The 25,145-nt window shown below is 41.5% G+C and overlaps 3 protein-coding genes across 3 annotated transcripts in view; 1 reads left to right on the top strand and 2 right to left on the bottom strand.

Annotated features, from left to right (window-relative positions):
• Positions 1-4,749: 4,749 nt before the first annotated feature.
• LOC118415360 lies at positions 4,750-10,275 on the bottom strand. The gene is made up of 5 exons (XM_035819910.1): positions 10,160-10,275; positions 9,540-9,621; positions 8,677-8,820; positions 7,362-7,430; positions 4,750-6,690 (listed from the first exon to the last, which is right to left on the bottom strand). Exons 1-5 carry the CDS (start codon positions 10,234-10,236, stop codon positions 5,635-5,637), a joined length of 1,428 nt encoding a protein of 475 aa, XP_035675803.1. The 5' UTR covers positions 10,237-10,275; the 3' UTR covers positions 4,750-5,634.
• A 368-nt stretch (positions 10,276-10,643) lies between these two features.
• On the bottom strand, positions 10,644-18,691 carry LOC118415605 (inositol 1,4,5-triphosphate receptor associated 2-like). The gene is made up of 7 exons (XM_035820308.1): positions 18,481-18,691; positions 15,814-16,801; positions 13,120-13,356; positions 12,507-12,590; positions 12,105-12,286; positions 11,231-11,462; positions 10,644-10,655 (listed from the first exon to the last, which is right to left on the bottom strand). The coding sequence occupies exons 2-7, from the start codon at positions 16,255-16,257 to the stop codon at positions 10,644-10,646; spliced, it is 1,191 nt and encodes a 396-aa protein (XP_035676201.1). The 5' UTR covers positions 16,258-16,801; positions 18,481-18,691.
• A 300-nt stretch (positions 18,692-18,991) lies between these two features.
• Positions 18,992-25,145, top strand: part of LOC118415358 (alpha-aminoadipic semialdehyde synthase, mitochondrial-like) — a gene marked incomplete in the record, with an annotated part of 20,816 nt that continues 14,662 nt past the window's right edge. Inside the window, 5 exon segments of the mRNA XM_035819907.1 lie at positions 18,992-19,128; positions 21,229-21,350; positions 22,558-22,687; positions 22,968-23,078; positions 23,607-23,699. Of these exon segments, the coding sequence (XP_035675800.1) occupies positions 19,028-19,128; positions 21,229-21,350; positions 22,558-22,687; positions 22,968-23,078; positions 23,607-23,699 (557 nt within the window).

The following is a 25,145-nucleotide window of genomic DNA, read 5'->3' as shown; positions in this document are numbered from 1 at the left end:
GCTGGATGAAGAAATAGTGCGATAACAGCCACAAAAACATCATCTGCTGCATGAACAGCAGCATGTTTTCTCCCGCCATATTTCTTCACAGTTCGCGCCAAGACATGGTCAAAGGTTACAGGTCAACACGGGTCATTGGCAAGCCCTGGCGGACCGGCGCTGCGGGGACTCCATTACAGCTTTCCGGGGCGTGTGTAAAGAGGCGGCGAAGACGTCTTGGCCAAGACGTCCTGGCCAAGACGTCTCCAAGACGTCTCAGAAAAATGTAGTGTAAAGCGAGTGTTACTTACCTACAGGGTATAAACCTGTGATAATTATTGTATCAACCAGGTGACATTAATCTGTTGTTTGTGTCGCAGGCACGGACTCAGAAGTAAATGTGTGTTTGTAAGAGAGAGCCGGTCTTTGATGAATTACAGAACTCAAATTATGATATGGCTAGATAAAGTAAGAGAAATAAAATATGGATTTGAACTGAATACCTGTCCTAACGAGGTACAACAGCAACAGCTGGATGTCAAAATTAATCCATCAACTCCTAAAATACAGCACACTCTGAGTCGGGATATAGCGATGTTATTAGGGCCCGGGGACAGTATTCGGAGACTGAAATGTGGCTACGTGGCAAAGTCGCGCCTTATATCAGTGGAAATGACCCTCGTCTCGTATCAGCGATACAGTGATTTACATCAACCGAACCGGTCAGACCTGGCGCATCCCCGTCTTGTAAGAGGGTCTGCATGGGGGGGTCTTGGTAACGCTTAACGGTGAATTCAGGAGGCCTGGTAACGGTTAACGGTAAATTCAGGAGGCCCGGTAACGCTTAACGGTAAATTCAGAGGGAGTTACAAAACACCGTTGAAAGTAACATTGACGTGCATTCCTATTCATACAACGCTAGAGTAGTTATATCAATGGGGGAAAATATCCGACTAATGACAGAGCAAAAGGTGCCCGGAACGCAGAGGAATGACAGGGACATTGTCCATGACGTCTGTATCTTGACGGAGGCAGAGTTCCCGGCCCGCCACAGAGACGGCGGCAGCAAATTTCTTATGGGGGGATTGGACTATTGTTTCAGCACATGGAGCGCCGAAGGCGCGACGCATCCCAGGGGGGTCCGGGGGTATGCTCCCCGGGAAAATTTTAAAATCAAGACCCTCTTAAATACTGTTTCCTGCATTTTCGGCAAATTTTGCCGACTGACTAAGCTAGGTTGATTTTGACATTTTCATCAAATTACACAATGATTATAGCTTTGGCCTCCACACCCAGAGCCCCCGACATATTTTACCATTTCGAGCTCAGAAGGCACGAGACGTTGCAACATAAGTCCGGGAAAATTAAAATCTGGACCGTCTGAAACGCCATTTACTGCATTTTGAAGGGCAGATTTTGCTGTAAGACGAAGCTAAATTAAATGACATTTTATTAGAGAGAAAAGTTTTGTGTCTACCCACGCCCCTGACATATTTTCACCATGTCATCGTGAGCGCCAAAGGCGCCAGCCGTCGCAAGGAAGGTCCGGAGAAACCTCATTTTCTGCATTCGAGGAGTACTTTTTGCCCGAAACTAAGCTAAGTTCACACTGAAATCTGTATGAGTGATAAAGTTTTTGAGGGCGACGCTTCCGCAACATATTTTACCCTGTCCAGAGCCAAAGGCCGGGAGGCTCTGAGAAAATTTTGACATCTGGACCCTTTGAAACGCCATTTCCTGCATTTTCCGGGGTTCTATTTGGCATTTGACTTCGTGTGTATAACGGGTTACGAAGCATTTCTTGGTAACGCTTAACGGTGAATTCGGGATAACAAATAACGGTTAACATTGAATTAAAACAACCAACGCTTCACGAAGAATATACCGATAACGATTAACGTTAAATTAGAGAGGGCCGGTAACGATTAACGGTTAAATTAGAGAGGGCTCGTAACGCTTAACGGAAAAAGGCATGCAGACCCTCTTGTAATCAGCCAACGAAAGGGCATGTTACCCCGTAAAGGTGCACACTCACTACACTTGCGTCATGTTTGCGTCATTGTGGGGTTCGAAAGATACTCAACAAATTGCTGTGCAGTAGTGGTTGGACTCGGTACATCTAGTACGTGATCTCAGACTTCCTATTGTCTTACTTACCCACAGGGAATAAAGGTGTGATAATAACTGTCTCAACCAGTTCAGGGTATACTACAGAAAGGAAAATATGTGCTGAAATTCAAAATCGCGGTGGACGAAATGGATTTTACTGGGTAGTTTTAGGTTCGCTGCTGAAAACTTGAAATAAAATAGTCCGAGTATTTTCACGGCGGTCATAAATTCGCGGTGAAGAAGTTGCCGCAAAACCCACAAACATAAAACATCCGCCAACATTTTCCATTTTACAGTAATTTGTTGTTTTGCAGTCATGAACTCAAAAACAAAGTGCAGACAGAGAAATCTCATCGTTGAATTTATCTGAACCTGATTATGAAAAGAGTTCTTTGCGCTTTTGAAAACTAGAGTTCTACGAACACATACCTTTGCTAAATACACCAGGTTTGTTATGTAGAATGATGTCTGTAGACAAATGCGTTACTCATTTCATTTTCTTTATAATTATATGCTTGGAGTTGGTTTATAAAATTTCAGCATTGATTATGCAAATTAGATCCCAAGTTACAATTAATTGATATCAAATTATATTAAGCATTACTTAAGCTATCAGCATACCAAAAATCATGATGATCCTTTGATCCATTCTTGACTTTTGCTCTTTCAAAGTCTTTAAATACACCTCTTACTCTTTTCCCTCTTTCTCAGTTACATATGTGACAAATTTGATGAAAGTACTATAATGGAATGCAGTGGATTTATGGACTTTTCCTAATCAATTACGCAAATTAGCTGTTAATTTGCACAAAAAGTATCACATTATATAAGTCTTCACTTAGGCTATCTACATGCCAAAAATCATGACGATCCATCAACACGTCCATATTTTCTCATTAATTATGCAAATGAGATCACCATTTGCATGATGAATATGTATTGACATTTCTTTCTTTCTCAGCTACATATGTGACAAGTTTTAAAGCCCATCATGGAATGTAGTGAATTTATGAAATATCCTCATTAACTATGCAAATTAGCTGTTGATTTGCTCAATTGGTATCTCATTATGTAGTTCTTCACTTACGCTACCTACATACCAAAAAACATGAAGATCCGTCAATATGTTCATATTTTCACATTAATTATGCAAATGAGGTCATCATTTGCATAATTGATATCTATCGACATTTCTCTCCTTGTCAGCTACATAAGTGACAAGTTTGAAAGTCCTATCATGGAATGCAGTGGATTTATAAATTTTCTTCAATAATTATGCAAATTAGCTGTTGATTTGCATAATAAGTATACCATTATGTAAGTCATTACTCATTCTATCTACACACCAAAAATCATGACGATCCGTCAACATGTTGTAGAGTTATTCTCGTCCAAAGTTTGAAAGGAAACCGGCGCCTGCAGTTCCAATAAAGCAACTAGGGGGTCCAAACTCATAGCACTTTCTCTCTGCTTCGAGGGCTCTACCACTCAAAAATCATGACCACAGCATGTCCAGAACACGTGATATAAAAAATTGATTTTCCGCTGCAGTACCTTAGCAAGCCGCTATGGGGCCAATTATCAAACTTGACCTTCGTTTTCCCGACCCACCAAACAAATATCATCAGGATCCATCCAAGGCTTAGCCCATGGCTACTTCCCCTCAGCCTAATTATTAGGAGCCCCCATTTTCTGTTGCTATATCCACATAGCATGTGGCTATGAAAAAAAGTGTGCTGCTATTTCATGCAAATGAAGGAAAAAGTGTGTTGATATCAAGAAAACTGGTGATATCAGCCTGAAAAGTGTGGGTGCTATACGCATGTGACCCGTTCTGAGCAATCCTAGCTTACCTTTGAGCCCTTCTTCTGGGACTGGAATTGTGTCATGTGATAACTGACCAATCTAACTGACTTCTAATTGCCCAGAGAAATATCACCAGACTTTCTGTCTCTCCAGGTACCTTGCCCGGGAAGGTCTTGACAAGATTAATGACCTTGTGTTGTTACAGCCTGACACTGTCTGTCACAGCTTTTCAAGCAATAACAAGAAAGATTGTGGACTTATAGGACAAAATAAAGTAACATTTTGTAAAGCTGATGAACTAGAAAAGCTTCGGGGAAGTATGCCATGGGCTAAGTTAGTTACCCCATGGCCTTGGTCGTTTTCTGTGTATATCACCAGGCCCGCCACCTCGGGGATTTCTAGTCTTAATTCATAATTTCAGAACAATAATAAGCACACAAATACATGTAATGAACCGATACTACATCTTTATTTTTGACACTGAACCTATCATAAATACTTGACATTAATAGTTAAAATAGAAAGCAGCATATTGCAGAACAACAGACAACTTCTACACTTCAGATGGTACTATGATTTTGGTCTAATGCATGGTTGGAACCACTCAATGCTATTTCATAACACCATAACTTCCAACATTTTATAATCTGGCAAGAAAAATGCATTTTTTTACTCTCTGACAACTATTTGGAACTCTAAAAATGCAACAATAACGTAAAAAAACTATTGCACATCAAAACACAGGTATTCAGTGAAGTATACCCATCATAAACTTTCAAACAGGAATTTTCTACCATTCCTGATCAAAATTTAACTTCAAACTCGAACATGCAACAAGGTTTAGAGAGATATTGAACATAAACATATCATTAAACACTAAACATACAATCTTCATAACAGTGAACCCGTAGTAACGTCACAAACAGAATAATCTAATTTTAGCCAACAAGTTACTGAGAAGCAAACTGTTCCAAGCAATATTTTCATGTCATATTGCCTTTAACAAATTGCAGAAATTTTTTAGATGAGTTTCTTGCACATAGATAGGAAAGACATACATTAAAACTAGCATATTGTCACATTAATAAACCATCACGATGGTAAATTGCTTCTGATAGTCCAAACAATTCCCCCTCCCCCTATTTTGTTGTGTGCGACAATGACATAATAACAGTGTGCCTAAATAATTTTATGGTCATGGGATCCGTTATGAAATTCATAACTTTTGCATACTACTACACTTTATGTCATAATACAGTCATATTTTCTTCCATGGAAATATTCATAGGACAGGAGAAATAGGTTGAAAGATGGTACTGTACATGTATACACTACAGACTGGTAAGCCATTTGGACACAGTTACAAAATGGAAAGGGTTATATCGTGCACTTTCTTAGAAGTGATTGTCAATTTGATTGTTACTAAATAATTGAATGAGTATAGAGAGTAAGTAGTAGGTTAAATGTATGTGTGCATTTGACTAAGAACAGCACAAAACGAAAATTAGTACCAGTGAAGTTATAGCAATTCTCACATTCATAATAACCGCCTTGCAAAGCATTTACTAGCAGTTTATACAATATTGAACAATGTAGGAGTTCAGCAGATTTCATCAGCAGCAACATTTTTGTTCCACTTTCCAAAGTGCCAATGCCAATGTTATATATTTTACGAACGTGGCATTTTAATTAGAAATGGTAAATCTGAGTTCATCAGTTTGGGTGATGGCATGCCATCGTTTAGAAGGGTGGACGCGACACGTGGCGCAAAGTTACGTAGGGCGCCAAGACGTCTTCCAGAAAGGACCATGTCTCCACATTCCTGGAGGGTCTGCATGATGTGACGATGAAGACAAAGCCAACAACAGCCAAGATACACACCACCATCCTCAGTACAGCCAACATTTGCTTCTGTCTGGAGGTAACAAATTCAAAATCCCTGTCTAGTTTGATGCAACCAGATTCGCCATTTTGTTCTGTTGGATGTTCTGTGGACGTCTGGACCGATGCAAAGTGTATATCAGTTTGCGATGACTGGTCCTCAGTAAGTTCAACAGTGCCGACACAGGTATCGCAGGTGTTGACTCCATCAGTTTGACTGGCTGACTCGACTTCTTCCGCACATTCGGTTTGGGTGTTTTCGACAACAAATGTCTTGGAGTCCGTCTGCACCTCCACACACTTTCTGGCTGTGGTTGTAAGCTCTGTCTGAGTCTGGTTGTCTTCTGTGAAGACCAAAGATGGCAACGTTTGGACGGAATTGTCTACACATTCCTTTTCTGAACCAGTGCTTGTGGTAGAGGCATCATCAGCCTGGAGCTGAGAGTTTGGAGAGCGAGGTAAGTCAGTCTGGGTGCCAACTGTTGAAGCCATCTTGTCAAACAGAGATGAAGAAGTGAAGGCCAGATCCAGGCAGGAGGTACTGAGATGTCTGCTTCGGATGGCAGGTGATATAGGAGGCCACTCGGAGAACAGCTGACATGGCCTCAACTTCAGAAGGCTCTCAGGTTCTCTCACCGGAGTGGTCTTCTCTCTTGGTCCTGGGGTTGTCGCCTCAGAAGTGTTCTTTACATCTTCCCCATCACCTGATTGTTTCTTGTCCTCCAGCTGCAGCTGCAGCAGGTGCAGACATTCCTCGGTTTCACGTGCCTTCCTCTCCACGTCCTCGAGCGATGCCGCCACGCGGGACCTGGCGTCCATCTCCAGTCTCAGGGCAGCCGCCAGCGTGTGCACCTCATTGGTGGACTCTGTCAGCTGATCTTCTAAAGACGAGACTTGCTTCTGAAGATCATGCACCTGATGTAGAAAAAGCACAGATTGAAGCTAGACAGAGGGAATGATATGAATTGTGTCCTTTATTTTGAAATCAAAAGAACATGTAATGCACTTAGTATGTACAGTCAAACCTGTATTAGGGGCCACCTCTACAGAGGGGCCACCTGTCCATTATATAAGTGGCCACTTTTTGTCGGTCCCTTGGGTATTTTATCTACAAGTTGCCACCTCTATACAGAGGCCACCTGTCTATAATGGCCAAATTTGTCCGGTCCCTTGAGTGGCCGCTATAGACAGGTTTGACTGGATTTCAAATGTTTAGAATACTGGTCAGGTGTTTTTCTAGAAAAACACTGCAATGGGGTTGACATAGAGGTTTCCCTTCCAGCGTATGGGGTTTCAGATAATTTTAAGCTTAAATGGGGCACTCTAAGGCTTTCTGTGGGTAAAATTACAGGTTAGAGTAGAAGACTGACTGTCAACTTAGTAACATCTGTGCTGAATTGGACAATCAGAATTAACACAGCACTCTTGTTCCCTCTTTACAAAAGCCCTGCTGCATGGAAGTTAAATCAACTCAAAGAAGGCTTCTAAGTACTATTCTAAGAATATATAGGTAAGTAATATACTATTAGGTAAAGGCATCCTCATTGTCTTCCCTTTAGTGTGTACATATGTATAGAATTACAGACCTGCGATGTCCTATTCTGTATAGCAGCAACCAGCTCCAGCATCTGGTTGTCCTTCTTCTGTCCAACCACCTGCACAGAGGGGACAACATCAACAGGGTGGGAACAGATAGTGCCCAAGCATCAAATACAGTCAATGTCATGCCATTTATATGAGTTTCATGTCAATTTAATGAAAATAACTTCGGGAGCTTTCATTTTGAACAAAAGTGTTTGATTTGTATTTGTTGAAAGATTATTAGGTTGTCAAGGACATCCTGGGATTGAATCTCCTTGCAATGTCAGGTAAAATTGAGTATTTACATGTCGGGGCTCGAAATACTTTTCCCTGCATACCTGCACTGGTGCAGGTAGCATTGAAGATTACCTGCACCAGACAAATTTTACCTGCACCACTCTCAATTTAGGAAGTATGGATCATACTAAAATTGTTCAGGAACCATTGCTATTTTTCTTTTATACTTTATAGGTGATGAAAGTCAATGCAGCTAATAACAATTCATGTACTCCTGCATGACAGGACATTACTCAGTACATGGACCAGTGCAGGTTAGGTGCAGGTTGACACCAGAAATACCTGCACAGCTCCAATTTTACCTGCACTAACCTGCATATGCACGTGGTATTTCGAGCCCTGCATGTACATATACAATTATGTAGCTTTGGTTATGGACGTCCCTCAGATAGGATGTTAAATGGATGTCCTGTGTTTGAGGAGGGCCACACCTCCACCACATAAAAAACCCACTACATTTATCGAGTAGAGGACCATCCTTGTGTCAGGTCATTTCAGTTTGAAATGATCAAGTAACTTTGTGCTAATATCCAGATTGTACTCTTCAGTACAAACCTGGTGTGCAATGCCTAGAGAATGGTTTAATACATGTTGTATAAAATGTAAATCAAACAGTATTAATCCAGTGAATGTGAAGCAGGGCTCTAGCCAGCGTCCGTTTTTCCGTCAATTGGCGGGAATTTGCTGCGCCTGACGGAAAAATTTTAAAACCAATCCGTCAACCTTGACAGACAAAAATCCTTGGTGGAAGCTACAAGCGGCTTGGGGACGCTGTCGACGGCCGTAAAAAACACTGTGACATTGTTTGTTTTGCTATTGTTATGATTGTTGATAATGTGTGTCGGTGCCCTTTCACATACGATAACCTAATTAAAAACCCGTTTTTCAAGATCTCAGTTCAGTCTCTCTAACTCCTGGAATAGTGTTTTTTGCGGTTTTCGCGATAATGGGAATTGGTTGACGGAAAAAAATTTCGAGCTGGCTAGAGCCCTGATGTGAAGATATCAGTTAGCCTTTCCACACCTGGTCCAGCACCTGCTGCAGCTGCTGCTGGTGATCCCTGACCAGGTCCTCTCGCTCTGTCCGCAGCCGGCTGACCGTACCCGTCAGCTGTCCAACCCTTCTGTCAGCTGCGCGTTTGGCCTGGGTCAACCAGTCCAACTTGTCCTGCAAGTTATTTTAGTAACAGGATAATATTTCAGTCAGGCAGCTGGATTTGTGATGTTACAGGCAGACAAAATTTCCAATCTGTGAATTAGTGAATTGCAAACCTTGGACATACAAAAATGTATGTATAACTTACCATGGACCATAGTCCTCTTTTCATTCAAGTAAGTTCAATGGTCCGAAAATGGACTTACTCAGGGAGGACTGAACTAATCAATAATAATAGTCCACAAAAACTAACACCAACAGTTCTCAAACATGGCAAAATGGGGTGGACTTACTCCGGGAGTAACTCCCCCTCTGACACAAGTAAGTCCACCTACAGTCTACATTTGTCCTCTTTTAGGTCCATGGTTTACATGGTATGAACAGTGTTCTTTTACAGACCCCTTGGATAATGTTATGAGTGTCAATCAGTGTGCTTTATATAGGAGTATACCTTTCAGGAACACAGAACATTAATATTACTGCATGTAATTCTATCTTTTTCTGCCAGGGAGGATAACCACCTGGAGAAAAATGTTGGACAGGTTTTTCTGCCCACTTCTAAGCCATACTGGACAGCTTTTTCCACCAACCCAAGAATCATGCTTACAGCTTATAGCCTCAATGAGCAAAACAAAACCAAGTGTGCAAACAGCACTGGGATATATTACCTTTCTGTTACAAATGTTTAAAAGCCAGTTTATGTGTACAATGAATTAGGAATAAAACCTGACCTGGAATGAATGCATCTCATCACACAGTTCTGAGGGATGTCTTGTCTTCTGATGTGTTGGTTCCTCCACCTTGTTGTTGTTTCTACAACATGGTACAAGCAGGAGTTAAGTTTTCAAATAAGGTGGCTGTTATACAGAGAAAACGGATGATAAATTGTCAAAGACATCGCATCAAACAAGCTTATGCATACAATGATCTAGACTACCAACTTGTTTCCTTTACTTTTATTATCTTTACACATATTGGGTCAAAGTCAAGTCCAATTATTTTGACAACTGTGTGGAAATCAAAATATTTTCAACCTGGCGTGCAGCTAGCAACACGGCTGTTGTATCTACACTGTGGCCGTAATGGGGAGTGTTTCTGTATCTACGGGACCGGAAATCGTGTGGCCGTGGCCGTATTGGAGAGGTGGCCGTTACAGACTATGCGTAGGTCAATGGGACAAATCCAAGAAACCGACAAAAACTGACCAAAATGGCCAGGTGGTCGCTATGCAAAGGTGGCCGCTTATCAAATATAGTTGGAAGGAAATGCCACTACGAAAAGTAACATGACATTGTGTTATGCAAGAATTATCCAGTAATGATATGTGTGTTCAGTAATATGGAGCACGTACCTTTGTATATGATTTGTGAACTGGCTAACCAACTGTGCTGCAATCAGCTTGAAGTGCTCCAGTGAGAATGTAGACATGTTTCCTCCAGTTGATGACCCTTCATGCAAAATAAAAGAAACTGCCTGTTATACAATAATTGTCAGTGGTAAATTTTGTACAAGATTGAGTATTGTCATGTTTTTTCAATCTAATCAAATTGCTCTTCTTGATTAAGAAGAGGATTTAGTAAATGTGATCTACAAAATGCTTTATGCGATCTTCAAACTGTGTAGTTTATTTGACCATATTCATCAAAACTAAACCTTGCATGGTGGATGCAATTTTATGTCAGTTACAGGCATTTCCAGATTTTGCAGAAAGAAACTTGAGTGTGTTGTCTTCCCTTGTACTGAAACTGTGAAAGGAAGCACTACTAAGAACTAGAGGTGGGTACAGTACATCGTAACGGACCTGGACCTGAATTTTCCTGGACTGGTTTCTACCCTTAGAAGGGACCCTAGGTGAGTAGAGTTAGCAATGTGAGAATATTCAACTATGGTACAGAAATCCTAAATTATAGTACAGTCAAACCTGCCCAAGACGACCATCCGGGGGACCGGAAAAAAGCGGTCGATTTGGACAGGTGGTCGCTGAGAAGAGTATCGACTCAAAACATGCCCGATGCAAAGTATAAAAGGTTGCCGTTGTGTTTAATGGCAAATAGCAAGCACACTGCACACACGCAAAGAAGCGAGGTCTTTAATGTCAAATACAACACGCACACTGTAAACTGTAAATTTAACCCCAAAATCCGACGCAAACTGGCAGATTTCGGCACAAAATCGGGCTAATTATCATCAAAAATCGATGAAAACCTCGATCTTGAAAATGATACGGTCGTTATAGGTCCCAATTTGGGCCGGTCGCGGTCGCGTTGGCCAGGTGGTCGTTGAGAAAAGGTCGCTTAATGCTTACGTCAATGGGAAAATAAATCAGGACCGAGAAAAAGCGGTCGAAATGGCCAGGTGGTCGCTGAAAAGAGGTGGTCGCTCTGGCAGGTTTGACTGTATTTAGAAATATAGAAAGTTTAACTCTCTCCATACCCTGTTGCTTCTCCTCTTCTTCATCACCAGTGTCCTCCTCCTCCTCCTCCTCCTCCTGTAGTTTATAACTGTTGTTCCCACAGAAGGGTGAGGGGAGGATCCCCGAGGCGTCCAGCAGTTCTGCATGTAGGGAGTGGTGCAGGGCCGACAGGGGGCTGACCGCCACGCCTGTGGGGTCCAGGTCATCGATCTCCAGCTGCATACGTCTCTCAACCCGGTACCTGACGTGTACAAGAGGATATACTAAATGTTATTACCTTTGCTAAATGTTTTTTGTGTGCACATACTGTGTATGTACAATGTATGTTTGTGGACAGAAAGCATATAATAATAACTTTAGAACTTAGTAGAAGGCCTGGATGGATTGTATTCGTCCCTCGACTACCACCTAGGCATAAAGAACACAGTACAAAATAGAAAGCCCAGCAAAAATGCCAAAAAAACACAGTGCATAAAAACACTATAAGTACTAGAAAGGTCGGTATTTGCTAAAGAGAAAGAAAGAAAGAAGAAGAAAGGAGAAACATTACGAACACAATATTTTCACTCCCTAGAATACCTACGGTACGCAGAGTGAAAATAATAACAATAGGTTCATTTATTTTTTATTTAGCACCACCAACTCACTCAGGACTGGTCCACACCTTTTGGAGTAGTGAAACTGTTGCCATGGTGTTTGTTTGTGAACTAGCAGGCTCGAGTTTGTTTCCAAGGAACCTTGGACTGTTTCTACTCCCCCCTTATGTTCATGTGACACGTTACAGCACATCAAAAAGCAGCAGGAGCCAAACGTCTGCTTGAAGAATAGAGTAGCAGGTCTGGCCATACAGATAGAGAGGAAAGACAAATGTGAGGTGAATGACCTTGCCAGATCCTGTTGCACCTGCAGCAGCTGTTCCTCCAGCTGGTGTTTCTCCGCCCTGAGCGCCTGGATGGTGCAGCTGTACTCCTGCACCAGGTCGGACATCTCCCTCTGCTTGTCCTGATGTTCCTCCAGCTGAGTCTGCTGGGACAGAGTGGTGGCCTCCAGCTCACCACAGCACTCCTGATGAGGACGGAAAATCTCTGTCATTTATACATCAAAAACCAGTGGAATGGCCGAGTGGGTAGTGTGTTCGACTTGCATTTGGTATATATGTCCCTGGCTGAGTTATACCAAAGACTTTTAAAATAAAGTGGAACATGTTTAGTGAGAACTACAAGTTTCATACTGTTACCATAGTACTGGTACCCATGCACCCCTAGTTAACAATACCATCCATTACCTTCTGCAGCCTGAGTGTCCTGGCCACATCCTTGTTCTCCTGCTGCAGTGCCTCCACCTCCTGTGCAGCCTTGTTCAGTTGCTCCTAAAAAAAAAAAGGACCGGTACGTTATCGGAAATGATCAGTTAGGTAACTAACAGATTCAAGTATACATTCAAGAACCTTGATGTATCTGATTACTACTACTATACCTATAATCCACAAGACAATAGACAATTCATACATATAATGATATATAAATACTATTTTGAGAGAGTCTGTCTGTCAATTAACACTTATCAGAAGAGCTAACTAAAAATTAAGGCAAATAGTCCTTTCAAATAATTTCAAAAATCCCAAATTTCAGAGACATTTTTGCAGCTAATGTTAGCATTCAGGTGAAATGCATTACATTTTTAATTTCTTGTTGGCAGACATGGGTATGAATACTATGATTCTTGTCTTAATTTTCATAACATAATCGGCGTAATAGGCTTGTCTCAAGCAGAATTAAGCAGTGTTGGTATCAGTTCAAATATTTTTCTTATTACTGATGATGAGTTGTTCAGGTATAGATCCAGGACCCATACCTAAACCTGTACCTAAACTTTGTTAAGGTTTGGCACAGCCCTACCTGTAGCCCCTCTAGACGAGCCTGCATGTTCTGCCCCTCCCTCTCCAGCTGGCTCCTCCTGTGTTCCCCCCGACGGTTCTCCTTCTCCGCCGCGCCCAGCGCGCACTTCAGTTCCTCGATCTCGTCCACCAGCTGGTTGTGGCGCGATGTCGTCTGCTGCTGCACCGACTTCAGCTGTTTCTTCAGGTTCTCATTTTCCAGAGAGAGCACGGCGTTGGCTTCGTCCGCAGAGTCCACCTGCAATGGTCGACAGGCTTTTAGCTTGGATTTTATAATAGGGAGTCCAAATATTGGTGAGTCGCGCTAAGTGACTATTGTAGGGGGGTCTGGGGGCATCCATCTTCCATAGTGCAGAGTTTTTCATGATTTTAAGTTAATATAGTGCATTCTAAGGTATCCCAAGAGGCAAAGATACTGTTACAGATGTCACAGTAGAAGACTGTGACCACAGATGACCTGGTTGCATCGCTGGTCAATCAGAATTTCATGCTTGTCAGAGGATTTTCTCCCCAGTATAGGGCGTCCAGGGGCATCAAATTTCTTGTTATTTTAAGAAAAGTGCGTCCAGATGACGCGTTGATCCATGCCTGGTCGAAATCCTTTTTTCTGTGGTTCTAGAATATTGCAAGATGTCAAAATTTTGTTCTGCAGTTCGATAATATTTTCTGCAAACACACAAGCTTCTACAGTATACACCCTTCTCAACCTAATAATGCCTTGCATTTAAATCATATCTAGTTTACAATGCATAGCATTACTGTAGCTTCATTCTCTCACTTTTTTTTAAAATTCCAGACTTCAAAGATGTACCCTTTGCCAGTGACACTGAGCAGATCTATTGAAGAGCATGAATTGATATGTAAAAGAGGTAAAGACAAATTTTAGATAGTCCAATAGGAAACAAAAGTAATAGTCGAAGGGCCAATGCTCTAGAACACGCTTATTTTACAAAACAGCGAAAACGACGCCACGCGCCTCTCCCGTGAAACTAGCCTTTACTTAAGTACTCATAGCATACAGTTGGTTGACTACAGGTCCATGAAATTTGCCATGCTGAAAGCGCAGGATTCAGCACGTCTCATCATGGTCAAATCATTGGTGTTTGTTGAGTTACACTTTGAAAAATCGTTCCATGAACATCGCACTCTTTACGGGAAGTTTGTTGGCTTTTAGCAAGCATAAAACGTTGATGAATATTCTTGAAAATCGGTGTGCTTATTTTCAGAGACATTACCTTTCATTTGATATATAGCTTATTGTCGACTGGAGTGGTTGATAGCGCAGCACCCAAATAGAAAATGGCCAGTCTGTTGAAATCAAGACGCCGCACCGCGCGCGTTCCGAACACAATTGGAACGCGTCGGCCCAGTAGAAAGCACGGGACTTATGTTAATCTTTGTCACGGGATCGTAAGCTCCTAAAATTCTCCATCCGTCTTAAAGTTGATATGATGATTCTCCAAAAACTTAGCTTTCACTTTATATATATCTATATGTCTCTTTAAATGGTTTGTTGCACAATGGTACAACTCTGAAAATTGTCACCTCGTTATACAGACGCGGCACCTAGCGTGTTCTAACTCGGAACACGGTCGCTCTGAATACAATCACGGAACTAGACGGTCAAATTTGTCACGGTGTTGTAAGCACGTAGAGTTCATGAATATTCTTGAAAATGTGTGTAATGATTTCTAGAACCCTTTCCTTTCATTTGATGCATAGCATTTTGTCGACTTGATTGGTTGATAGCGCAGCACCCAAATAGAAGATTTTCACTCGGTTATAAAGTACGCTGCTCCTCGTGCGTTCTACCGCGGAGCGCAGTGTAGCTATAGAACTGACAGTCATCTTTGTAACGGCGTTACAGTCATGGCGAGTTCTCTATCCCTCTTGAAATCTCTGTGCTGGTTCACGGAAACCTTAGCTTTCATTTGATGTATAATTTATTGTCGACGCTATTGGTTACTAGCATAGCACTGGCATATAAAATATTCACTCTGTTGAAGACGCTGCGCCCCGTACGTTCTACCGTGGAACGACGTTGCCCAACGTGTTGTCGTAGGTTTTCTGGTCTAAACTCGTTGCTCCTGAAATTAACCAGGGAACTTTGGTATCATTGTAAAGGCAATGAAATGGACTATCATACTGTGGAATTAGATAATCGGTTCTAGGTGAATTGTAAAACAGACAAGCACAAGTATACTGGACAAAAATTGCTAAAGTTTCAAAAGCCTTAGTGCCAGATGTCATTTTGTAAAGCGCAAAATGTGTATATAGTTGTGCTGGAAAAATCCTGAAGATATGAAAAAGTATAAACATTATGCAAATCTAAGGTCTCTTAAGTTTGTTGCACCACTTACAGTTGTTTACATACATGCAACGGCATCAAGTCGTGCCCCGATGTGCGCCGTGTCTGCAGAGAATAACGCGTTCGATATGATCTGTGCCGTTTTAGAAAACCCCGGAAGTAGAACCGAATGTTCGATGCTTGGCCCTTCGACTATAAGACAAAGTCAAGACAACATGCTAATGATGTCTTGTAGGGGTGAGAATGCCACTAGTTTACCAATATATGAAGAATACCAAGCCTGATTTTTTCCATTCTGCAAAAATTGCAGATATGTTTACTGTAATTTTTCCTCTGCAATCTTGAAAATCCATCTGCAAATTACAGATATGCATTTCGAACACTGACCTGGTGCCTGAGCTTCTGGTTCTGCTCCCCAAGCTTCTTGCTGCTCTTCTGCAGCTCGACAACACTGGTCATCAACTCTGCTGGGTCAATGTTGAAGGACGCTTCCCCGCCACACCCCTCCAGACTGCCGATCGTCGTGTACGACGCGTTCATCAGGTCGTAATCGCTATGGTCCGCGCTGCTCATTCTGTTACTTCTTGTCCTACGGTGTGCGATGTCGTACTTCCTGATCTCTTCGATCCAGTTCCTCATGTGCGTCTGGTAGGTCTCGAGGTCTACTAGTGCATCTTCGCCTTTCGGGTCTAAGAGAGAGGACAGGCCATCCAGTTTCTCCAGGGACTCGTTAGGAGCCACAGGATTGGTGGTGGTGTGTCGGAGGTAATCAATAATCCTGGATACGGGGACTCTTCCTGCCTTCTCAATATCACAGAGATGGAATAGCATCTACAAGGTCTTCTTCTTCGATGAACTTACCCACACTGTCCTCTCTATTCTGGTCTTGGGTAAGGCTTGGGTGACTCTTTTTGAGGTTTTTCGGCATGATGTCAAAAGACTGGGAAATCTCGGAACGTTCCTGGTTTTCGTCCTGCTCCTGATGTGGCTCTGAGGTGTTCTTGATGTCTGTGATATTGTTGGTTTCAATATCTGTGCTGGCTCTTATGCTGTACGTTTGCGGACACATGGGAGTGTAGAAGATGTTTTCCATGGTGTCATCTCCGCATCCTTGGAAAGGAGTCTGGGGGAGGGTTGACTCCTTGGGCCTGAATGGTGTAGAGCTGTGTTTGGGTTCAGCTGATAACACTACTCCCCCCACACTTAGCCTCCGACTCTGGTCGTCCTGAGCTGAGGTCGGAGACGTGAACTGGATCAAGTCTTCATCCCAGTTGACCTTTCTTTTTACGATGGGTGAAGGGAACTGTTGAGGCTTACATCTGTTTGTTATGTCCTCCATTATTGCACTTTGAAAAGCCTGTATATACAGATTGCACTGAAATGAAAATTGGAGTAAAAGTTAACTTCACTGAGTTTACATTGTAAATTACAATGCAATGTTCAAATGTTCATTTATATCACGGATGTTTAAGCCTTTCTTGGAATACTTGCAGCTATGTGCTTTATAATGTCGAAATTGAAGACAGTCTTTTCTATCTACAGACCCAGGTTTCTCCCTAGAGGATGGAACAACGGCGGCCCTCCACTATATAATACTCCTGGCCTAGGCACCACTGTACTACTTTTAATTGATAAAAATGGTGTGTTTCTACCTATTTTATTGCTTAGGTTTGATAAAATTCATGAAAATTCACTGATTTTTGTGCCAAACGGCTTCACTATTCCGGTCAGCCTTGTCTGCAAAAACTTGTGAATTGGCGATGATCAAAACAATAGTTCTTTCACGACTACGACACAACAAAAGGAATTGTTATTATTCTTGGAGTATTTGACACCCTGTCAATTCATAATGAGCCCCTTTTCATGAAAACAGTGCTAACTATCCCAGTTTACTTTATGAATTACAATTGATCAGAAAATAAGAATAGGTTTTCCGAAAAAGAATATCACGGTCTGGTTATTTTTGCCAGTCCCTGACCACTATACTAAAAGATTCTGAGGAGAACCCTGAGACCATGCATACCATGAGGGTCTGCATGGGGGGTCCTGACAACGATTTACGCCAAATTCGGGATGGCTGATTACGCTTTACGTTAAATTCGCGAAGGTTACCAATGCATTACGCTTCATCCCCACTATGAATTACGGAAAATAAAATAGCTTCCCTACAAATTACGGAAAATTAAAAAGGTCTGCCTACGCCTTACGAAAAGAGCATGCAGACCCTCTTCCATGGACATTATGCGTCCTTGACCATACTAATGTTGACCCCTCACCTCCTCCATGTATGCTCGACCTCCACGAAAAGCTGCCTAGTAGGCCGATGGAGTCTTATCGAGTTAAAATAAAGGCACAAACAAACAAACAAACTAATACCTAAATAAGTGAGCTTTGTATATGTGTTGTTTGTGTCGGGTCCTTCTGAATGATGACCTATTACCCAGAGTGTATCTTACTGATCATGAGCAGTTTAATAATTGAGACAGCTTTATATATTTGATATGAGCTTTTCACAGAAATTACAGGCATTGAAAAATTCACATTGTGTACATGGAAATAAATTTGTTGTTGTGTAGAATTATAACATGGGCTTGACATATGCCGAGACGCACAAAATGTGGCCCAGATTTCCCCATGCAGACCCTCTCATTTTCCTCAGCGGCATTTAAAGAAACGTCCCCTCCCCAAGAAAAGTTCAACCAAGGAGGTTATATCGACAATAATCTCCTTGATTTAACTTTCTACTTTCTATGCCACATTTACCTACGGGGTTGACTCTTGTAGATGTGTCTTATAGATGTAGACGTGTATCAATCAAATTTCTATGATAAACGTTGTCACTATTATTTCAGGGACATTTTTCGAAGTCAGAAATTCGACGTGTACACGAAAGATTTTAGGAAGATTTCACGCCAAATTTTGGTCAGAATTCCGTCAGTTTTGTGGCGAATTTATTTGTCTGAAGCTCAATATCCATTGTGTAACAACTACCTGTGTAAACGATTATATATAATACGATAAATCATACACAAAAGGTGACGAAAAAATCCTTACCGTCAGTGAGCCGAACTCAGTTCAGAACTGTCAGACTTTCCAACCAATCCTCGTATTTGGCGCCAAAACGTCATCATCTTGCCGATTCTATTTGTCAAGGTGTTACAAATTACTTTAAAGAAAAAGAGATTAAAAAGATATCATATGATTAGCCTCATATCTTCAAAAATTAAAGTAAAACTACTCTCTGAATGATTTGAAGTCTGAGCTACGTTTCAAGTAAAGAAGTTTAGTGTAGAAATATAGAACCAGTAAAATGGAATATTCCATATGACGCAATGTTCGTAACCAATCCTCGAATTTGGCGCCAAAACGTCATCATTTGGGCGAGTTTACCTGTAGGGGTTCAAAGTAATTAGTTGCATGCAAAATTTTCAAGAGATATCTGTTTAAAATCATCGAAAGATAAAAAAAAAATATACAAAAATGCTGTTATAATTTAATTGAATTGTGTTGAAGTGAAGCTTGTCATCAAAGTCTAGGAATACAAGATAGGTCAATGGTATACTCCACATGACGTGTTCGTGACCTTACATGACCCCACAACATGGCTCCAAGTCGTGCAGTCGCATCGGTGTTGCTCCTTGGAAGACGTTTTACCGCTCCTTCTGTCTTCTTGAGGAATCTCCAGACTCCTGCTACTTTTAGGTAAGACACCAAACTATTTCTTGGCCAAAACCATACCCGAAAAGTTCGTAAAATCAAGCAGAATTCGCCCATTTTCCTACTGGAAAATTACTCATTTTCTAAGTGTTAGTAACTGTTACCCAGGTATTGCGTAATCGTTTACAGTTCGCGACCTTGGGTGATGCGCCAGGTCAAGTTCAGGATCATCGTATAACTTGGGTAGTTCGTGATGACATATTCTAACCCCGGTTATATGAAATATGAGTATGGAATTTGGAATTTATTATAGAGTACATTCCAGAGTCACCAGTAGGGTTTTGTAATAACTTGAATTTGTAAGTTAGAACAAAAATAATATTTCAGTCATAATTGAGGGTGGGTACCGGTAGAACGTACCGGTACAAAACCGGTTTTTCTGTTCTTGTTGGACCAATCCAGAAAAAACAGACCTGAAAAAATCAGTGGACCGGATGCTTGACCAATTTGAAAATGAACTGATTATTCCGGCAGGCATTCATCCTTATTTTCAGGGCATACAGGTTCAACAAAAGGACAAGAGTCACAAAGCAGAGTAGAGTTGATAGACATTTTTACCAGGCTATTATGCTAAAGTCAAACTTCAAGGTCTAAATCAGAGTCAGTTAGTGTTAATACATGACTAGAAGTCCGACAGGATAAAACGCCAATGGACGTCAGATACTCTACTCAGATACAACATGGACTATTATTTTGAGGTTTCGTACATTCACAAGTTTTCACTGGTGATCAGTTCTAGGTTCAGGTCCGGACCTGGACCTGATCCTATGGACTTGGACCGTACCTGGACCTGAATTGTACCGGTACCTACCCCTAGTCACATTATAGTTCTGAATTGTGCAAACAGTTGAAAACAAAGAGAGTGTGTAGGTGAGGCATGTCATTCATCTGCGTTAGGGGCTGTGTACAGGGCTCTAACCAGCGTCCGTTTTTCCGTCAATTGACGGAAATTTGCTGCGTCTGACGGAAAAATTTAAAAACCAATCCGTCAACCTTGACGGACAAAAATCCTTTTGGAAGCTACAGGCGGCTTGGGGACGCTGTCCACGGCCGTAAAAGCCACACACTGTTTGTTTTGCTATTGTTATGATTGTTGGCAATGTATGTCGGCGCCCTTTCGCATACGATAATCTCATTAAAACCCGTTTTTCAAGGTCTCAGTTCAGTCCTTCTAATGAATTTTGGCGGTTTTCGCGACGATTGTAATTGGCTGACGGAAAAAAATTTCGAGCTGGCTAAAGCCCTGGTACCTAAATACCCGTACTTGTATCGTACCTAAAGAAATGTTTAGGTGCAGGTCCGGACCTAAACCTCTGTGTACCTGTAACTGTACCTAAACAAACTAAATCACTATTAAACACTACTTTTTAAGACTGCTGGACAAGTAAATCCCGAATCAACAATGACAATGGTGATAATCTTGCAGTTGAAACTTAACAAAACTTGCAGAAGAAATTGTTTTGACTCAAGTCAACATGATGACAATTTATCACTAGAAAAGACAGTTAGCTACATGTTTAACTTAAGTTACATATACTTGGTTAAACTTTTTTAGGTACTGGTGCAGGTCCGGACCTGTACCTAAACCCGTGCACCTGTACCTGTACCTGAAATTTGTTAAGGCCCTAATCTGCGTTTATTTTGTTTAGTTAAAGTAAAGTAGGGGTGAGTGTTACTATATGGGGACCACAGATAGTCTTCACACTGAGTCAGTGCCAAGAGTTTGGGAGACCAGATTTTACTGTACCAAACCAGATTGATCCACTTCACACAACTGCCCAGTACCATAGGCATGTGCAGGGACAACCCATTTCTTGAGCTACCATACCCCCCCTCTAACTGAAATGTCGTCCTTACATTCTTCTTTCCAATGACAGTATAAACAGAACTACAATGCATCCAAAATCTGGTCCACTGATTATTTTTTTTTTCATTTCCATCTTTTCGGACTGGTCCAAGAAAAAAAAAGGTTTTGTTTTGGTACCAGCCCCTAGAGTAAAATGTCATCACTGATAGACTTTAACTAGTACCAATGGGTCTGATGATAATTAGCATTTTACATTTTCTTCCTGATTTGTTTTTCAGAATACCAAACAGACTGATGTCATCTACGGGCCACCAGCGAGTTTTGGTGCTGGGGTCAGGTTATGTGTCTGAGCCTGTGGTGGAGTATCTAACCAGGGAAAACGACACCCACATTACACTAGGTATGCAGGGTTCTAGCCAGGATTTTATTTTAGCATAGTGGGAATGGCATGGTAACGAAGTGACTAATCAGGAGATTGGTGTGGAAGGGGGGGTCTTGGTCCTTCCACAGTGAGATTTGAAGATGTACATGTTTGTAGAGTTTAAAAGTTAGGATTTTGGGGTCAGTTTTGAGTAGCACATGATCATTTTTCATTGTTCAGACATTGATAAGTCATTGTTGAACAAGAAAATGACACCAAAGCACCACTACACTAGTTAAAAATTAGTGTAGTGGCCCTTATTTTAGCGTAGGGGTCACAAATTTTAGCGTAGTGGCCCACTACGCTAAAATGCACTAGGTAGAACCCTGGTATGGACATTCAATTGTAACTTACACATGTCAGGGCTTGAAATACATTTTACTGCATACCTGCACTGGTGCAGGTAACATTGAAAATTACCTGCACCAGACAAATTTTACCGGCACCACTCTAAGTTTAGGAAGTGTGGATCATACTAAAATTGTCCAGGAACCATTGCAATAACTATCCATATACAGCTACATTAAAGGGACATTTATGTGTAAAACCCAATACATGGACCAGTGCAGTTTAGGTGCAGGTAGACACCAGAAATACCTGCACAGCTCCAATTTTGCCTGCACTAACCTGCATATGCAGGTGGTATTTCAAAGCCTGCATGTCCTAGCATTCCAGGCTAGATGTAGTGCCCTTGAAATAAGGCAAATTACACAAGGCGTATGGGACTACCTCGATTTTTTTAAAACACGTATAGTTGTCATTTTTGGGGGCTGATATCAGACTAAGACATAAAATATTATAGTTTTATACATTACACTGAATTCCACATCACACTTGGCTAGGCTGGTAACTTACTAGCCTGTGTTTACACAAGCTCTTGCCGGCTGGGCTTAATGACCCCCTCCCCCCTAGGGAGGCGGCAATCTTAGGGCCGGCCACTAGGGGCGCGATTTTAGTCAGACTAGTAACTTACATGCAACCTGTAGAGCAGTAAGGAATACACTGTGCTCTGTTCTATTATAGATTTGCTCTAGTTGAGTATAATTCAAAGATATGCTAGTCAGAAATCAGTTGTCAAAAAGATTTTATCAAATACTCAAGCTACGATAGAAAATGTTAACTGTGTGGTAGTAACATTACTGACTTGTTTGAAATTTTCTTTCTTATGATTATGAATATAATAAAGTGTCAGCAGTGAAATCAGAGGCAGAGACATTAGCTGACAAGTACCAGAACACTCAGGCGGTCATCCTTGATGTCCAGCAGCAGCAGAAAGACTTGGAGCAGTTGGTCAAGGACAACCACCTGGTCATCAGGTAAACCTGTCCAGTGTTATTGGAGCTGCAGTACCAGTCTCTGTTGTTAGATGTCTCTTTTATTGTGATCTATAGAGACCTTTCACCTTTTTGTTAACAATAATGTAATCTTATACTGCTGAAATGATCTAAAAATTGTCATTTTCATTTGTTTGTCAAAGTAAGTGACACTCTACTTGGAGATTTGAAAATCCAAGATACTATGTATATTTACAATTACTAAATTAGCGCCAAAATTTGATGACATTATATTTTTTATATCTTTTTACCTGTATCCTAGCCTCCTGCCGTACACGTTACATCCCCTTGTTGCGGAGATGTGTATCAGACAGAAGACTAACATGGTCACAGCAAGTTACAAGACTCCAGCCATGGCGCAGCTCCATAACAGGTGAGTGATTGAAATTAAAGACAAAAGTCCTTTACGGTACTAGACTGATACAAATGACGGAAAGTGTCATACAGACAGTGGAAGGCAGTGCACTTTTAACTTTGTTGGCTGTAAGCTATCTCTGATTATTTGTTTTGTCTAGTACAGTCAAACCTGTCTATAGCGGCCACTCAAGGGACCGGACAAATTTGGCCACTATAGACAGGTGGCCTCTTTATAGAGGTGGCAACTTGTAGATAAAATACCCAAGGGACCGACAAAAAGTGGCCACTATGGACAGGTGGCCCCTCTGTAGAGGTGGCCCCTAATACAGGTTTGACTGTACTGGGCTTTTGAGGAAGGTATTATTGATGAGGGGGTGAAGTCTGCTATCTCTGACCATTGTGTTTTGTTTTACCAGCGCTGTAGAGGCTGGTATTACTGAGGGTGTGAAGTCTGCTATCTCTGACCGTTGTGTTTTGTTTTACCAGCGCTATTACTGAGGGTGTGAAGTCTGCTATCTCTGATCATTGTGTTTTGTTTTACCAGCGCTGTAGAGGCCGGTATCACAGTGATGAACGAGGTCGGACTGGACCCTGGGATCGACCACTTCCTGGCCATGGAGTGTTTCGACAGGGTGAAGTCTGAAGGAGGAAAGGTTGGTACAGTTTCTCTATATTATCTATCTCTGTACATTACTAAACAAGGTCCTCTCATAGAGCATAATGTTCAGGTCACGCCAGGGCTCTAGCCAGCGTCCGTTTTTCCGACATTTGACGGAAATTTGCTGCGTGTGACGGAAAAAATTATAAAACCAATCCGTCAACTTTGACGGACAAAAAGACTTGGTGGAAGCTACAGGCGGCTTGGGGACGCCGTCCACGGCCGTAAAAGCCACAAACTGTTGTTTTGCTATTGTTATTACTGTTGACAAAGTGTGTCGGCGCCCTTTCGCATACGATTATCTCATTAAAAAACTGTTTTTCAAGGTCTCAGTTCAGTCTTTCTAGCTCCTGGAATAGTGTTTTCGCGACAATGGGAATTGGCTGGCGGAAAAAAATTTCGACCTGGCTAGAGCCCTGCAAGGTCCTCTCATAGAGCATAATGTTCAGGTCACGCGGTCAGTAAGGCAGTGCTGTAACTAGTGTAAGTAAAAATAACAAATTACAAACCAACAGAAAAAAAATTTCTAAGTGAATACAGCCATAGATGAGCATGGATGTCATCTGCGCACGCCTTTTGTTTGCCATTATTAAACCAGTTAAAACTTACTTTTGCCATTTACATTGTACAAAGCAGTTGTGTGATGAGCAAATGCATGTTTATGCCATTGTTTGCCATAGGTTGCAACAACAAAATATTGGCAAATGGAATGTTGTAGAATGTTGATTCCAAGGTCAAGGTAAATTTGATCCCTGCTTTAAAGGGTACATATTGTAGAAATTTGGCGCCAAAATTTCAAATGTTCTGAACTTTAAAATCTCCAGTCATATTGACATTTGTAACTTATTTCCAACTTATCTGCGTCATTTTATCACATTTCTAGCACTAATTAACAATGCCAGAGTAAGCCACGACCAAATTCACTTACTTCCGGGTAGCCTACCGGAAGTAAGCCGGCCGTAGGTTTCCGAATCGACCGTTGCGGTCGCAGATCCTCGGAGCTTCGCGGGGACTTTCAACAAACTTCAGTAACGATTCGAGCAAACCACCGAACGCGTTCTAAAGCGCACTTTGGTTAGTCGGAGAGTTGGATAAAATGGCGGGCAACTCAAGCAGCAGAGGGAAGTGCGCACATTTCGAGACGTTCTTGCGGCACAACAAAGTCATATCAATACGTTGTAAATATTGCTGTGCAGTGTAATAAGGTAGACTCAACTCATAATGTAGAGAAATGGCCAAAAACAGTGACTTTCTTTTTTACATTATGTCCCTTTAACCACAAGACTAGCAATGCAACTACACTCAGCACAAAAAGTTTGGAATATCAACTTCGGTTGATCATATTTATGTTGTTTCTGCATCAATTTCAATATATTATATATCTATAAAAAGCTTGCATGGGTTTTCTTTCCAATGGTATCAAAC

The sequence above is a fragment of the Branchiostoma floridae genome, chromosome 5 (assembly GCF_000003815.2).
Source record: "Branchiostoma floridae strain S238N-H82 chromosome 5, Bfl_VNyyK, whole genome shotgun sequence".
NCBI classification, from domain to species: Eukaryota; Metazoa; Chordata; class Leptocardii; order Amphioxiformes; family Branchiostomatidae; genus Branchiostoma; species Branchiostoma floridae.
This window is presented reverse-complemented; position numbering and strand designations above follow the sequence as displayed.